The sequence below is a fragment of the Ricinus communis genome, chromosome 5 (genome assembly GCF_019578655.1).
Source record: "Ricinus communis isolate WT05 ecotype wild-type chromosome 5, ASM1957865v1, whole genome shotgun sequence".
NCBI lineage: Eukaryota > Viridiplantae > Streptophyta > Magnoliopsida > Malpighiales > Euphorbiaceae > Ricinus > Ricinus communis.
The window spans coordinates 25,927,407-25,945,114 of record NC_063260.1 but is presented as its reverse complement, the minus strand read 5'-3'; the positions used below and the strand labels follow the sequence as shown (position 1 = coordinate 25,945,114).

Here is a 17,708-nt window from a genome sequence, read left to right as displayed (position 1 = left end):
ATATGTACATTTTTATTCCCTTCTGTAAATCTTATGTGTTTAAAGTCAACAAATTTGATTTTCGCGTGCAACATATGTTATAATCTTTTTTCTTTTTCTTTTTTGAAAAAAATTGTGCAATAACGTTGTCTCGACAAGCATAATGTAAGTTCCATTGCATATTTTATTACCATCCATATTAGTCAAGCATTAATATTTCTTTTAGAATTTTAATTCAAAATAGAAAAAAGAAAATAAAAGGTCTAGAACTCTGAACAATAATTTATATCAAAAAATGCTTAAAGGGTCTAGAACTCACTCCAAAAATGATTTATATCAAAAAGTATTTTAAATAGATAAAAGATTTATTTTTTTGATATATAAAATTTTAATATTAATTTTAAAAAAAATTAGAATTTATAAATTTAAAAATAAAATATAAAATATAAAAAAATAAAATTCATGGAAATAAAATTGACTAGTTGACAAACCAGATATTCCAAATTCCGAAAATTATCAAAGATAGATGCATGAATTCCACGTTTCCAAACATCCACCTTTCCGGAAAATGAATCAACAACCACATTTCAATTCCCCATCCTCTAGGTTAAATTAAAAATTATAATAAAAACCAATCTCAATTCAATTCCAAGTGGCCCTTCTCCTTCCAATTATTATTATTTTCTCTTTCTCAACTGCCAGACACTTTCATTAATCTCTCTCTCGGCTGCCTTTGTTGATTAGGGTTTGTCCAATTTATAAATCAAGTTGAAATAATTTGATAATAATAACAACAGTAATAGAAATCAAGACTTTCTTGTAATGTAAATAATTAGGGCTTCTAATTTGTCCCAATGTTGAGCTCTTCTTGCTCTCACTCTCTATCTCAACGGTCTCCAATTCTCCTTCCCTCCATTTCCAGAGTTAGAGTTATTAATCGACCTGGGATTTTGAGTCCTCCTCTCGTAACCCGTAATGTTCGGATCTTTGAATCCAGTTCTAAATTATCAAAGAATGTAAGTATTGTTTAAATTTCTCGTTTTCCTTTCCTATGTTTTCCATAGAATTGACCATTGGGTGTCCTTCGTTTTATTGAATAATGTAGGAAAGATAAGAACTTCATAGATTTTGAAGCTTTATTGGATTTGGTATTTGGTAATTAATCATAAAAAGACTGACGTTTGATGAACTCAAGATAACTATGAGCAGAGTAGTGATTTTTCGTTAATTGGGTTCTTAATCTGTTGAGTTAATTTGTTTTGCAGAAATGGAAAATTTCCTGTTTTAAACATGAGGATTTTTCTCCGGTAAATCCTAAGTCTGATGATGTTGAACACTGTTTACCTGAGAAACTGGCGAAGCAGCCTGAACTTGATAATAATTCTACTGATGTTAAAAGGGATTGGATAACGACTCTTCAAGAGGTATATTTTCAATTCTTTGTTCTATTTGGTATTTTACTACTTGATTTGGTTCCATGGAAACTTCTTTCAAGCTAGTCTATAGCTTGAATTGAGTTTTTCTGCGGTGGTTATTATATGTGAAGAAATTGAACTTTGAGCAACTAATTGAGTGAGATATTCTCAGCAGAGAGCATAAATTTCTCAATGATGTTAATCTATGTTTTTCATAGAATTGAGAATTGGGTTTCCTTTGTTTATTGAAGAACGTAGGAAAGATAAGAACTTCATAAGAAGCTTTATTGGATTGGTGTTTTAGTAATTAGTAATAACAGGACTGATGTTTGATCAAAATTTAATAACTAAGAGCAAAGTAGTGACTTTAATTGGCTTTTTAATTTGTTGAGTTAATCTCTTTTGCAGAAATGGAAACTTTCATGTTTTAAGCGTGAGGATTTTTCTCCAGTGAATCCCAAGTCTGATGGTGTTGAACACTGTTTAACTGATAAACTGGTGAAACAGCCCGAAATTGATAATAATTCTTCTGATGTTAAAAGGGATTGGATATCGACTTTTCGAGAGGTTTGTTTCCAAATTTTTTGTTCTTTTTGGTGTTTTACTACTTGTTTTGGTTCGATGGGAACTTGTCAAGTTAGTTTACAGCTTGAGTTTGAATTTTTATGTGGTGTCATATGGGAAGGATTTGAAATTTTAGCAGCTATTAAGTGAAGATATTCTCAGTGAGAGCGTAAACTTCTGAATGACGGTAGATGTAAGGTTACAGATTTGATGAATGTTAGTCCGTGTTTATGTTGCTGGCTTTATCCTGTGTTTCAATGTTGGTGTTGTGAACTTATGTTCTGGTGTTATAGAATGAAATTTTAAACCTGACATGGTTAAATCCACAGAAGATAACATTTGTATAAAATTCCTCTACGTCTAATGGTGGCTGGAATTCAGAAATACTGCTTCTGCTTCTTCTAAATATAACCTTTCCACCACTTGATTGCAATTGTTGGTTTTTTTTATCTGATGTTTTAAGAGATTTTAAGTAGTTGGTTAATAGTTGACTTGTGCTAATGTGTTGCTAAATATCTGTGTTCTGTTCATGAATTTTCCTTAAAGCATTTTATTGAGGTCTTCTGAAACAATTCTAGTTTATACTGTTTACTTCAATATCTGGGGTCCTGAGAGAAAACCAATCTGTTGACCAACTTCATTCTGTTAACTTGACTTCTGGACTAACTCAAAGACCTACAATGTAGAATAGAACATCCATATAGTTAAACTGATTTGAAACCATAGGAATGGGATTGAGCTTCATGAAAAACCATTTTTAAATATAACTATGTTTCATCTGTGCTTCAATTTGCCATAACATCAAAGAAGGAAACAAATCTGATTTCTTATTAAATGCCTCCACTTCTGAAAATAATAATTTCTGTAGGTTCTGGTTTCCAACCCAAGTGAAAAGAACCATGTCTTCGTCTCATTTTTTAAAGTATAAAAAAAATGTCATTACTTTGTTATATTTCAGGCTGCAGGTGTAGTGTTCCAGGCAATTGGGAGCCAGTGGACTGTACCCTGGACAGCAGAGACCATAATACAGGTCAGCTTTCTCCATCGATTTATTATTTGATGCTCATCTACAAAATAAGGATTAGAAAATAAGCTTTTGTGCATATTAATAAGTTACAAGGCTAAGGTGTCAATTCTTGAGAATATGAAAAGAAGCTATAAGCATGAATGGTAATAGTTGGAGATCTTGCTCTAATAACTGATTCTTAAACTACTCATTTGCTTGTTGATTTCTTGCTTCTGATTTTTTTGTTCTTACAAGCAAGTGCAACAGTTTGTAAGAATTATTTGCTGTTAGCCTTCCAAATAATTTTCATCAACCATGCAAAACTAAATTTATTAGGGTTTATCTGGAAAAGAAAAATGACTTGTGAAAGTTAACATTTTGTGGAAATCATTATTTTGCTCATCTTTGTAAAACTTTTAATTTAGAATAAATGCTAACACTGTCCTCTTTAAATTAAATTAATGCTTGAAACTGAGGACAGGAACTAAAAAATATTTGTTGATGCAGGTGATGCTTCTCTGGGTTGTCTCATTCTGGTTTATAGGGTCCTGGGTGATTCCTTTTGCAGCCCACATTGCAGGTTTCAACAAGGAATCTCTGACATTTAGAGGACAAGCTTTGTTCAGCCTTGTGACCGATGTAACTGAAGGCCTAGCTGGAATTGCAATCCTTCATCGCTGCCTGTCTCGATTTCGTCCCCTTCCATCTGATTGGTTTAGGTTTAGCCTAAAAGGTAATTGGGCCTGGCTGTTGGATGTTGCTCTTGGATGCTTCATGTTTCCCTTGATCAACCGGCTTTCTCAGGTCAATCTTAGCCTATTGCCCATTCTGCCTTCCGCACCAGTCACTCTCTCAAGTGTTGAGCAATCTATTGCGGCACGGGATCCAGTGGCAATGGCACTGTACGCAATAGTGGTTTCAGTGTGTGCTCCTGTATGGGAGGAAATACTCTTCCGGGGTTTCCTTCTACCTTCCTTAACCAGGTACATGCCTGTATGGTGTGCTATCCTGGTGAGTTCAATTGCCTTTGCTCTAGCACATTTCAATGTACAGAGAATGCTGCCGCTTATTCTTCTCGGGGCAGTGATGGGTGTTATTTTTGCAAGGTCGAGGAATTTAATGCCATCTATGCTTTTGCATAGCCTTTGGAATGGCTTTGTGTTCTTAGATTTGATGAGATAATTTATTAGCATTGTACTCCACATATAGATCATTAATCAGTTGATTAAAGCAAGGAACCATAGATCTGGGCTGATATTGTGAGCTATATGCTTTTGTGAAGGATGCTGAGCATCAGGCCCGTGAGAAACCTTGCTGTTTGGCAAATGTTGATCGACACTCAGCTCCAGAATGCTTTATAGGTCCGCCAACAAAGTGCAAGTAGTATTGACAGAGATTGATAGGCCATTCAATAATTTGTCCAATTTATAGAAATAGTCCAGTGCATGTGCATCTTTCATGTCTGTATTCTGTAATTATACCAGGGACAAAAGGAAAATATTATTCTCTTGGCCCGCAGAGATCTTACTTGTCGACATTGTAAAACTCTTAATTCACTGACTACTTTAATTTGTCCTTGTATATTTATTTTCCCTTAAACTGTGTTATTAGCTCATAGAAGTCTTAGATCAAAGGGCAACAGAAATCAACAAGAACTGGAAAGAAACCCTGACCCCGAATTTTGAACTAGCAAGAATATGTCAGCAGTTAATACCTTTTATTCGCAAGAAACTTTGAGTCTGGCGTCTTGGATAGCTCGGCCATCCTGACTTCCTGTAAGTCAATTCTAAATGAAAACAAGCAAGTGCAGATCTCAATGAAGCTTGCATGCATGGATTAATCTTATTCTTGATGCTCAAACTAAATGTGATTTATGCCGCCTCAGTTCTCAATTACGAAATTAAGAATCTGATTTTCCACGTGAGATATTAATATGGATAAAAATTGATATGTTTGACTAAAATTTGAAGAGCATTTTTTATTTTGTTTATTTATTTATTAGTTTTTCCATATGATTTGAATTATTTATTTATCGTATTAATTTTATGAAAAAATATGAAAAATAGTCAATATTTTCATAAATTATTAAATTTCACAAAAGTAATTTTTTTTAGCAACTAGTAACACTTATGAAAAATTAGCATAATTTGTGAAAAAATATGAAAAATATTGTCATATTTTTCGTAAAATATTAATATTTTCATAATTATAAAATTGTAGATGGTTCAACAAGTTGTCCAGTTATCTTTACTTATAAAATTTAAAAAATAAAATTTAAGCTAATTAAGAATAATAATATTTAAAATAAAATAAAATAATTTTATTTTAAACAAAATCATCTTAGAAAGCACTTTCTCTTATCCTTAAAAAAAACGACTATAATACATTGTTGTGACGAGCAAACCATAATAATTAATAAAGATAAGCACACAATATGCAGCTCACTTGGTCATTCTCTTTAAGCAATTAATAGAAAATTAGAGAGGGTTTGGATCGTTTCGTAACAATTTTCTTTAGATCCCTCATTAATAGGGTAGGTTTTAACCCATAATACAATGTGCGTGATTCTTTTCATTCAAGGAACCAGATTACACGTACCCTTTTATGTACACGATCAATACCATAATTTTTATTTTGTTTGTTGGGAGATTTTGGTCCCTAACCTCATCTAAAAGCACTTTTCATGTATATATTATATCGCCAACGTTATGAAAAATAGTCCTTTTTCCAGAACATTATTATAGTGATACATGGTATACTGGAAATGAACACGACTTTGGACCTTAACGAGAGCATGCATAAATACACGCAGCAGCGTACACGTTAAGGTCGAACCATGAGCTTTTGCTTATTTGCCATCATCAGGCATATGCGGGTCGGTGTTTCCGTGTCTCTGTTGCACGTGCAATACAGCTATATGTAGTGGATGTCTGCACTGCTGGGCCATTTTGGCAGTGTTATTTATATGTTAGCGCTGCAGTCTGCCTGCTAGCGCATCCACTTTAATTTACGCAATCGTTTGTCTTTTTTCTTTTTCCTTTTCTTGGCTTTGTAATCCAAAATTCATTGAACAATGAATAAATTCCAGACAGATTTTCCCTCTTTAACTCTTGTTAAACATTGTAAATAGTCGTAAGGGTAATATAGTCTTTTCCTTGATTTTGTATAGTTATTTAGGTTAAGTTCTTTGCAATGTAGTGAACAACAAAAACATTATCATCTATCATGGTATCAGAGCCGTTCTACTTGGAAAAACTGTTGCCCCTGCTGTTCTAAGTGAAGAAAACGGCAGGCCCCGTCGTTGTTCTTGTTGAGAAAATGACAGCCCTTGTTGCTGCTTGCTCTTCACTCTTCGCTCCTCGCTCCTCTTAGGCGAGCAGACGACGCAGCAGTTCTTTTAACAAGTTTAAGCTTAGTTCCTACACCAGCAGTCCTTCGACATCGAAACTATGCTGCTTTTGGCTGCAGCAGACATGGATAAAAGCGGAAATCTATAGGATAAGCGGTTCATAGAAGAGAGTCGCGCGGGTTTGAATTTGAGTCTAACAGAAGAGGATATTGTCGACGCTGCAAGAGCGCGAGACAGCTCGGTGTTAGCAGCGATAATGGTAGTCATGGCAGCAGGAGTAAATTGTAGAATTGTGGAAGTTGGCTTTGCATATGTGCGTTGCTGTTCGTGAGATGCCCAAATTTTGGTGGTATGTTTGTATATGTGCGTTGCATTGCACACCACCTGTTCGACGAAATGCTTTAAGTTTCTGGTCTGAATTTGTGTAGCTTCTTTACTCCACTTTGCTTTGATGTTTGCTTGTTTTTCTTGCTATTTGCTTTGCACGAGCCATTGCACTAAAAGAAAATTGGTGGAAAATTATGCATTGTGGTTTTATATTGATAAATTGTTATGGCACATAAGCAATCTGTGAAAGTAGATTTGTTGTCCCTTCTTTAGAGTAATTGATCGTTGTTGATTTCTGTTGGGTTTTCCCTTCGTTTGTCTGTTCCGTATGGCTGAAGCTAGAGATGATTCGCTTCAAGCAGTTAGTGTTCAGTTGGATGGTAAGAATTATGCATATTGGAGCTACGTGATGAAAAATTTCTTGAAAGGGAAACAAAAGTGGGGATATATTTGGGTGCTTTTATTAAGCCTCGAGATGATATGGCATTATTGGATAAATGGGAAGTTGATAATTCAAAGATTATTACTTGGATCAATAATTCACATTAAGCATTCGATAGGCACCCAATTAGCAAAATATGAGCGGAAGTTTGGGATCACTAGCTCATTGTATACAGTCTAATTTTGCAAAGCAATACCGGTTGGAGTCCGACATTCGTGCTCTTGGGAAAAGTCCGAGTATTCAAGAATTCTACGATGCTATGACAAATTTGTGGGATCGGTTGGCTCTCATGAACTACGAGCCTTTGAGCCTTATATTGTTCGAAGAGAGGAGCAGAGATTGGTACAGTTTTTAATGGCCCTTTGTGATGAGTTTGAGGGACTTCGTGGATCTATTCGCATCGTCATCCAACGCCTGATTCATTGTTAGTGAACTTTTGGGTCAAGAAATTCGTTTGAAGTTCCTTGACGTAAAAGAGGTTTCTCCAGTTTTTACTCCATCTGTTTTTGCCATGCCTCCTCGATCAAATTCTAAATCTCAGTTCAGGCTACATGGATCTGTTGCTCGTGATGAATGCGGGTTTTGCAAGCAAAAAGGTCATTGGAAATCTTAGTGTCCGAAATTGGGCAGAGGAAAGCAACAGTTTCATCAAAGATCGATCACCGCCTCTCCATAATGGACCTCCTCTTCTACCTCGTCCTCATAATGCCTTGTCAACCTCCTCCTTAGACCCATCACTGATTGGCGGTACCTCATGCCATGTCTACTTCCCTCTCAAGTAGGTCCTCATCTAGTCCTTCGTATATCCCCCTCCTCCTGGATTTTAGATTCTGATGCCTCAAACCATATGTCACCTAATTTATCATCATTTACTTCTCTAACCCCTGAAGTTTCAGTTCCTGTTATGAGTGCTAGTGGTACACCTATGCCATTGCAAGGTGTTGGTTTGGTTATTACGCCTTCTCTATCTTTATCTAATGTCTATCACATTCCTAGTCTTGCTTTGAATCTTGCCTTACATTGGTCGGGATTTGTGATCTTGGATGCTCGATCTCATTTTCTTCTTCCGCTTGTTTTGTTCAGGATCCACAGGTCTCGGAAAGTGATTGGGATCGGCCATGAGAAGGAGGACTTTATGTATTGGATCAACTCAAAACCCCTCACACCGTTGTTCCTGGTGTGAATTTGCCATCCTTTCATTTGAATCCCTCTTCATCTGTGTTTTATTTGTGGCACTCTCGCCTTGGTCATGTTTCTGTGTCTCGTTTAAAATTTTTAGTTTCTACAGGAGCTTTAGGAAATTTGAAAACTCATGATATTTCTGATTGCAGTGGTTGTAAACTAGCCAAGTTTAATGCATTGCCTTTTCCTAAAAGCACTACTATATCTGTCTCTCCTTTTGATCTTATTCATTCTGATGTATGGGGACCCTCTCCTGTTTCTACAAAAGGGGGTTCTCGCTATTATGTATCTTTTATTGATGATTGCACTCGTTATTGTTGGGTTTATCTTATAAAACGTCGTTCAGACTTTTTTGGCATATATAATGAGTTTCGATCTCTTGTAAAAACCCAACATTCAGCTGTTATCAAATGCTTTAGATGTGATTTGGGGGGAGAGTATACTTCTCATGCTTTTAAGGATTTACTTACTTTAGATGGTACAATTTACCAAACTTCTTGCACTGATACTCCTGAACAAAATGGAGTTGCTGAGAGAAAACATAGACACATTCTTGAGACTGCACGATCACTCTTGTTGTCCGCTAGTGTTCCTAGTGAATTTTGGGGGAAGGAGTTCTTACTTCATTTAATTAACAGAATTCCTATTTCTTATAATTCGGCTTGTCTCCCTATGAAAGATTGTATGGTCGTCCGCTGATTATACTTCTCTTCGTGTTTTGATTCTACATGTTTTGTTCTTCTTCCCTCATGTTGAACGCAGGCTATCATCTCGATCTACTATATGTGTCTTTCTTGGTTATGGTGCAGTCAAAAGGGTATCGTTGTTTTGATCCAACATAAATTATATGTTTCTCGTCATGTTATTTTTCTTGAACATATTCCTTATTTTACAATTCCCGACCGTCCTCACCATATATCTATGTCCGATCTTATCCATATTGACCCTTTTACTACCGATGTTGATGAGCTATCCTCTATGACATTCCCGACACCTCTATTGGCTCCTCTACTACACTCCCAATCATCTTCCGAGACTACGGATACTATCGTACCTCGCTATCCCTGTACGCAATCGTAAGTCCACTAAACAACCTGATTTTGCTTATTCTTGTTATTCGAGTTCATTTGTTTCCTTTCTCGCTTCTATTCATCGTCTTTCTGAACCTTCATCTTTCAAAGAAGCCATTCTTGATCCTCTTTGGCAGCGTGCCATGGCTGAGGAGTTAACTGCTCTTCACCAAACCCATACTTGGGATTTAGTTTTCCTTCCTGCAGTAAACGCGTCATTGGTTCTCGTTGGGTCTACAAGATTAAAACTAAGTCTGATGGTTCTATTGAAAGGTATAAAGCTCGTTTAGTTGCTAAAGGTTATTCTCAAGAATATGGTATGGATTATGAAGAGACTTTTTCTCCCGTTGCTAAAATGACTACAGTTCGAACTCTTATTGCTGTTGCTTCAGTTCGCCGTTGGGATATAACTCAAATGGATGTCAAAAATGCTTTTTTGAATGGCGATCTTCATGAAGAAGTTTATATGGTCCCTCCTCCTGGTCTTGATCATCATCCTAGTGAAGTCTGCAGACTTAGGAAGGCTCTTTATGGTCTCAAACAGGCTCCTCGCGCTTGGTTTGAGAAGTTCTCTGCTGTAATTACTTCTCTTGGTTTTCATCCTAGCCATCATGACTCTGCACTGTTTATCAAATGTACTTCGGCTGGTCGAATTTTGCTCTCTCTATATGTTGATGATATGATTATTACAGGTGATGATGTTGTCGGGATTAGTCTGTTAAAGTCCGAACTGACTCGTTGTTTTGCTATGAAGGACTTGGGTTCCCTTCGTTACTTCTTGGGTATTGAAGTTGCTTCTTCTCCAAAAGGGTATCTTCTTTCTCAATCTAAGTACATCTCTGATATTTTTGAGCGTGCTCGCCTTTCTGACAATAAGACTGTTGCTACTCCAATTGAGCTCAACGCTCACATGGTTCTCCACTGCCGGATCCGAGTTTATATCGGACTGTTGTTGGAAGTTTAGTTTATCTTACTATCACTCGCCCTGATATTGCATATGCTGTTCATATAGTCAGTCAGTTTGTTACTTCTCCTACTACAGTTCATTGTTTCTTCATTTTGAGATACCTCGCGGGACTCTTCTTTTTCATCCGCTTCATCTTTAGAGTTATGTGCTTACTCGATGCTGATTGGTGATCCCACTGACCGCAAATCAACTACTGGATTTTATATCTTTTTAGGTGATTCCCTTATCTCTTGGAAAAGTAAGAAGCATGACGTCATTTCTCGATCCTCAACGGAGGCTGAATATCGCGCTATGGCTTCTACTACTTGTGAAATAGTTTGGTTGCGATGGTTGCTTGCTGATATGGGTGTCTTTCTACGGCAACCAACTCCTTTACATTGTGATAATAAGAGCGCTATTCAGATTGCGCACAATTCAGTCTTTCACGAACGGACCAAGCATATCGAAATCGACTGTCATATTACCCGTCATCATCTTCAGAATGGCACCTTGACTTTGCCTTTTGTTTCTTCTTCCTTACAGCTTGCAGACTTATTTACAAAATGTCTAACTACTTCACGTTTTCGGTTTTTATCTGACAAACTCTCGATGCTTGTTGCTATCGCATCGTGAGTTTGAGGGGGAATGTTAAACATTATAAATAGTCGTAAGGGTAATATAGTCTTTTCCTTGATTTTGTATAGTTATTTAGGTTAAGTTCTTTGCAATGTAGTGAACAACAAAAACATTATCATCTATCAACTCTTAATTAGTACTAAACCAGCGTATTTTATTATATGTTGCAACTTGCAACTGAAAAAGAACGTCTGGAAGTTTACTTACAGACTTAACTGGCACATATATATATTTTTACAAATGCTTTCACTTTCAATACAAGACAGGATATTCTCAAAATAACTGGCGAACGTATCTACCGTAGGATAGCCCGGCAAGCAGCATGTATGCATCTTCTGTGAAATGATACCCGTCCCAAAATACATATTCAGAAATGTCAGCACATTTTGTGGGATTTGCTTTATTACATAATAAGTTGAGATCTGCATTTCCTGTTCCACAACATGCTTTATTGGCAACTCCAAAACCTGTCAACGCAAAACTTTGTTATACTGACAATTAAAGTTATTGAATTTTTGTTTATCTAGTGTTCTTAAGTAGGCATTTATCTGGGCATACCAGAACTGTTGGGATCCGATTGGATGATGCTGAGGTAATCAGCATAGAAATCCATAAAAACAATCTTGCTTCCAGGCAGTCTAGCACCAAGGGAAGCCAACGATTTAGACAATTTGGAGTTAAATGAGGTTGCCGCTCGGTTCAGATTTTCTGCACACCCTGTTGGGGTTCTCTCTGCTGGGACGCACCCAATTGGTGGTACACTGAAAACTCCAATTCTTCTTGCTCCCGTATCATATAAACTCTTCCAAATTTAAGGGAATTCAAAAGTAATATTAAGACCAAGAATTTGTTTCAAGATTATTTTGGTAAGAATAAAAAAGGAAAAAAATAAGGCGCTTACTTGGACGAAAGTAGTAGCAGAGTTAACCAGAAGATCAGTATAGGAATTAACATCATATTGCGCTTTCCTCTCAGGTAGAGAAAAATAGTCGCTAATGTCATTACTGCCGGCTGACACTAGATGAATACTATTGGCCAAGAGGGAATCTGTTTTGGGTTCTCCAATAATCCCTTTCACCTTCTCTTTGTATTCTTTGTAGTGTTTTAACTGATCCTCTAGTGATATTGATGTCTATGATCCAAGTATAAATATAACAGAAACACATCAAACACAAAACCGTACTGTTAAAATTAACAGACACAGAGAGAGTTATACATACCACTAAAACAGGCGTCAGAGTATCATATCCTGAGCCACCCGAAGCAAAGGTCACTCCTGTTAGGAGATCATTAGTTTTCAAATTTGGGGCCAAATAAGGTGGAACACTGTCTTTGATTTTCAGATTGTTCGCTGGCAAAAGAAATAAAAAAGAAAAAACAGAACGATTAGCATATAAAGGGAGTCACAGCTTTACGTTCCTTCAGAAAATTCTAAAAGAAAGATTTTCTTTTATTTATTTATTACTATTATTATTATTTCAGAACCTGTGATATCAGATAGCACTTTGGAATTAGAAAATCTTCCGGTTGCAACTCCTAGATTTGCCCCATATGGAGGAAAGTTGCTCTTGTAAATGGTTGAAATATAATTATTGTTGCCTGTATCAACCAGGGAATCACCAAACGCAAAAACTGCTGGAATTTTCACATCTGCTGTTGCTGTCCGTACATGACTGTTTGTGACTATAAACGATATAATTAAGATAGAAGAAGAACAAAACCAAGGAAACTCCATGATTTTCCTATTTTCCTTTCTTTCTTCTTTTAGTTTATATAAAATATAAAATATATTTTCTTATATCGAATTCTCCTGATCACGGAAGATGGTTTCTGATCTCTTTAGAGATGCACCTATATACAGAAGCAATGCAATAACGAGTGGGTTCCCCGGAAAAAATGGTGGTCGCCGTATGTACCTGGTCAAGAACCACCAGTTCCTTAATTTCTTTTTATTTGTTTTTGCTGATTAAGTTCAGATGAAATGGATTAAAAATAGATTAATTACGCTATAATTAGTTTATTCAGAAGAGGTAAGCTTACCTTAATTTCAACTAATCTATACTATGTTGGGTGCGACCAACGAATTAACGTTATGAATTAACTAAGAAAAGGAATTGAAAATTATAGCTGCTGTATACTTAAAGCTAAAAAGAGGTATCTTCTTCTGATATAAATTATAGAATATAGAAAAATAGACAAAAGAACCATACTCAGTTTACCTAATAATAGTCATAAATATTGACTTCACATTTTCTTTACCCAAGTCATTTTCATATATCAAAATACCAAAAGTCCATTCTCTCCAAAGGAATTTTGCTTGCAGGAATGAATAGTTCCATACAGATTATATCATGAAGCAACAATTCCAACTCATTCGATTAGTTGGAATTACATATCAATAATAATATGAAAAGTGATAGTTAATTTTACAGTTTTACTGCATAAGTTATAAATAATGGTAGTTTTTTTTTTTTTAAAGAAAAGGAAAATTAAATTTTAAATTTTAACTATTCTATACTAGAACTTCTCATGTGTTCTTCTCATTATTTCAAAGAGTATATAATATTTCCTTTCCTTTGATAGGGTTGCAATTTTGCTAATATCTTGGTGTCCTGGGAGCTAGGAACCAAGTGCAGAAAATCTGAATCGTTCATAAAGCTGATTAAACTGAATCATTCATGCAAAAAAATCAAAATTTAAACTGACTAAATATTAAAAAATAGTCAAATTGAATATGACCATAAAGTTGGAGAACCAAACTGGATAACCCTTGAGTACGTAGAGTAGACCAATGGGCAAATGAGATCCTCGGGGTCGATGGTTGCATGAACGTCAGCACCGGAAACACATCAGATGAGGATCCATCTAAGCTTAAGGATCCAGATACAAAGTATTGCTGCTGCTGTCATCATATGATACAGCTTTATCTGCGCTGCAGTTTTCATCTTCGCAAATTCTAGGATTTGTTCTGTGCGGAAATTGCATTAAGATGCATTCGCCATTCTGTCCTCCATCAGTATTATTATTATTATTATGCATTTCTTTGTTTCAAATCCCAACTCGGTGTATTTGTTGCCCGTCTTTTCTTTATTTCTTTCATGTCATTAGACTTCGTTTTTATCTATAAAGCCTGCCTGCTTGAAAAGTGAAAAAGTATATCAAAGTAAGAAGACTGTAATTTTAAAATAAATATCCCGCAATACATCTCCCTTCTCATTTATACTTCTTTGTAATTGTTAATAAAAGCCGTGTTTCTTCCTAGTTCTTTAAATGTTTCTTTTCCACTATAACTTTTATTTTTATTAATAGTGGAATATTAATTCAGAAAAATAAACATATATTTAGCCTTTTAATTTTAGAATAAGGAATACATACCAGAATTCTAGATTGTAGATGATTTCCTTCATAAGAACTCACATGTATGTGGTCCGCTGGACAATGGCTGGTCCATGTAATTACCTTTTCATTGATGTGGAAAAATCGTTTATTCTCTAGGAAAAAGCAAAAAGAATAAAGATTTTAAAATAAATCAATTACAATCTTATACATAATATTACGAATGGTCACATGTGATGTTTTACATAACTAATTTCTTTTCCTGCGATGTCCAATTATGTACAAATTTCCTGAAAATAAAAATATATATATATATATAAAAACTGCACAAACAGTTAGAAACATAACACAATTTTCATTGAACGACACTCGGTAATATTTCTTCAATCCTTCCTCTTTAACTACTCAAAAATATTACTCTTATCAATAAATATATAACACATATAAAATAGTATAATGAAAACATATTTGCTTTTCCAAATGTGAAAATATTAAAGAGTTGAGTGCAATACATCAGACTACCCAAGATCCCTTTTTCTTTTTTCCCTTTGGGATATTCAATTTTTATTTTATTTTTTCGTGATTGATTGCCGACAACAATTCTTGGGTTGTTATCGTTGTTGTTGTTTCTGTTGGAATGAAATGGAACAGAAGCGCATAGTACGGTTATGAGGGTTGAGAGTTGGGGCGGGTTGGCGTAGCGAAATGGACAGATAAAAAGTTGTTTGCCTCAAAACTCAATAATAGGAGAGAATTTGGAGTAACAAATGCTCAGACAAGCTATTCACAACTTTATTCTCATACAAATCTAACCAGACAAACGCGATAGCTTTCCTTTTTTTCTTTGGCAAACCAAACCAGTATTGAGTTTTCTAGATCGAAATTATATGTATTTCCGAAGGATTCGCTGATGGGTCATTCCTTATATATGATGATTGATGCACCAACACAATTGCGCCCCTGCGTGTATCCCATACATACCGACAAGACAAGTTTCCAATTGGCGACATGCGCTGTATAATTTTTGGAGCAAAAGAATAAGACAGGAAAACTCGCGCGTGCCTCTACATTCTCCACTGCAATATAAGTTCTTGAATTTCCGTGGACTCTCGTCAAGGTTTGCTAATTCATGAGATACGACGTCGACTTCCAAATAGAGTGTAACTTATTGCCAGCGTTATACTCGTTGCTTTCATATTCATTATAGTGTATACTTATTGTGCCAATAATTAATTCAATGGTCAGTTAATCATTTTGGTTATTGAGGGAAAAAGAAAAAAAAAAATGTATACAATATGACTGTCGTTTAACCTTTCGACCCAAGAAGTTATTCGATTTTTTTTTCTGATAATTTAGTATATAAAAATTATACTGTTAGTAATTTATATCTAAATTTATTAATACTATTAATAGTTTTGATAATTAAATTTTTAATAAATTTTATTTGTTGTAAAATCGATGATATGTAGAATAGAGTATGAAATATAAATTCTAGTCTTGCAAAATGATTTTTAATAAAAACTAAATAGGTGAGAGTGAATTGGCACTAGAACCACAATTAATTGGCCTCCAATAAATATGCCAAAAGATTAATCTAGAGGATAAAAAATTTGTACTTCTCCCAATAAAGTACGAATTAACTAATTATTTACTATTAACCATCAATATTATTTTGTATTGAGCATGAAAAAGTAATTATCTTTTAATTGCCTATCGTTTCGTGCACCCGACTGTAGTCATCTGATTTTGCGTATTCATTTGATACAAGCTGAACCAGTTTCCAGAATAATAGTAATAATAGCAGGCGAAATGGAAATGGACAAGACTAGCCATTAGTGAAGTTGCAAATCAAAGAGAGAGTTTTAGTTTGGTAGGTTTTGGACTTTAACAAGCATACCGGGCGGGTAGATACAGACAGGCCACTCGTACACACAGGCCTATACATAAAGGTCGAGACATGCACGAGTATACTCCGTCATCATCATGCATGCATATGCGATGGGACTCGTGTGGTGGTGGTGGTCTTTCCTTGTCTCCATTGCACGTGCTATGTAGTGGAGCTCTGCACTCTCTGCCTAGCTAACTCTGCTGCCCATTCTGGTTGTGTAATTTATTTATATATATATATATATACTGCTGCTGCTGTAAATATAAACAGATAGCTTGGAACCCCACTTGGTATATGGCTATACGGCCAGCCCCCCCTCCTCTACTTCTGTCCATTGATATCAAAGTTGCTGCTTTTCCTCTCCAATGGGGATATTTTTATATTATATGCGTATTTACGCAATCATTTTGTCTTTTTCTTTTCCCCTAATGCCCAAATTCACTGCTTCTCACTAATGAGTTGCATACCCAGTTAGTTTTCACTCTTTAATTCTTAGTACTGAATGAATCCATTAGGCGCTGAAAAAATTAATGACCGACGACGAACTCTTATTACAAGTTGCAACTGAAAAGAAACTGTTGTGATATCATCGACAGAAGCACCCGTAACTGCCACATATATGTTCTAAAGAATGTTCTGTGTTAAAATTAATGTATAGTAATCTAATTAATATATGACAAAAGGACTAACCAATGATATCTATCTTAATTAGTAAGCGGCCACACATAAAACAATTATACTATATAGTAAAGACCAATTTTTACTAACATTAGATGAAAGCTGCAATTAATAGGTGATAATATATATTAATTATTTATAATTTAATAAAAATATATTATTAATTTAATGTATAAATAACTAGAGTAGCTAAAAAAGTTATTTTAATAGCAAAATGGTAAGAGTAATATCCATATATTGATAAGATTATACGTTTTCTTTTTTTGTTTTTTGTTTTCAATGGGATGCTCGAGTCCATTCCATGAAGTAGCACGGAACCTGGAACCTGGAACCTGGAACGTCAGCACCTGAAACACATGAGACAACGGGCCATCCATATCTAACGGTCCAGACACAAGTTGAGGCTATCATCTATCATCGGAGACCAAATAAGTCTTCATTTGCTGGGGCAGTTTGGAAATGGCTGTATGTATGTATGTATCCTGGTTTGACTGCAAATGGCTTGTACTTTGGGTTTTTTGGTATATAACCAACTATCTAAAGCAGCAGATTTATTTTTCTCAAAACATAAAATAAAAATAGCAACAGCAGATTTATAATTTTATTTATTTAACTGATTTATAATGCTGCACATACGTTAAATTATTTTCATTTTGCTTATGTATAAAATGTTTTTATTAGCCTGGTGATAAAAACTATCATCTTTTGAATTTATATATGTATCATTAAGCACAGAAGTTTGATTAATTTTTTTATTTATAAATTTAAAATATTTTAAATTCAGACTCTACATTTATAATATATATATATATAAGAATATAAAAGGAAAAAAATTTAAACAGATTAAAATAACCGTGATATCAATCCATGTTCAACATTAATTTTATATA

General features: G+C 35.0%; 2 protein-coding genes across 2 annotated transcripts; one reads left to right on the top strand and one right to left on the bottom strand.

The window, feature by feature from the left end:
* Positions 1-427: 427 nt before the first annotated feature.
* Positions 428-4,545, top strand: LOC8287459. Its single transcript, XM_015716662.3, has 5 exons — positions 428-995; positions 1,245-1,403; positions 1,803-1,961; positions 2,917-2,988; positions 3,472-4,545. Exons 1-5 carry the CDS (start codon positions 834-836, stop codon positions 4,144-4,146), a joined length of 1,227 nt encoding a protein of 408 aa, XP_015572148.2. The 5' UTR covers positions 428-833; the 3' UTR covers positions 4,147-4,545.
* A 6,504-nt stretch (positions 4,546-11,049) lies between these two features.
* LOC8287458 (GDSL esterase/lipase EXL3) lies at positions 11,050-12,828 on the bottom strand. Its single transcript, XM_015721874.2, has 5 exons — positions 12,402-12,828; positions 12,137-12,267; positions 11,818-12,048; positions 11,475-11,718; positions 11,050-11,383 (listed from the first exon to the last, which is right to left on the bottom strand). The coding sequence occupies exons 1-5, from the start codon at positions 12,649-12,651 to the stop codon at positions 11,190-11,192; spliced, it is 1,050 nt and encodes a 349-aa protein (XP_015577360.2). The 5' UTR covers positions 12,652-12,828; the 3' UTR covers positions 11,050-11,189.
* Between the last annotated feature and the right edge of the window lie 4,880 nt (positions 12,829-17,708).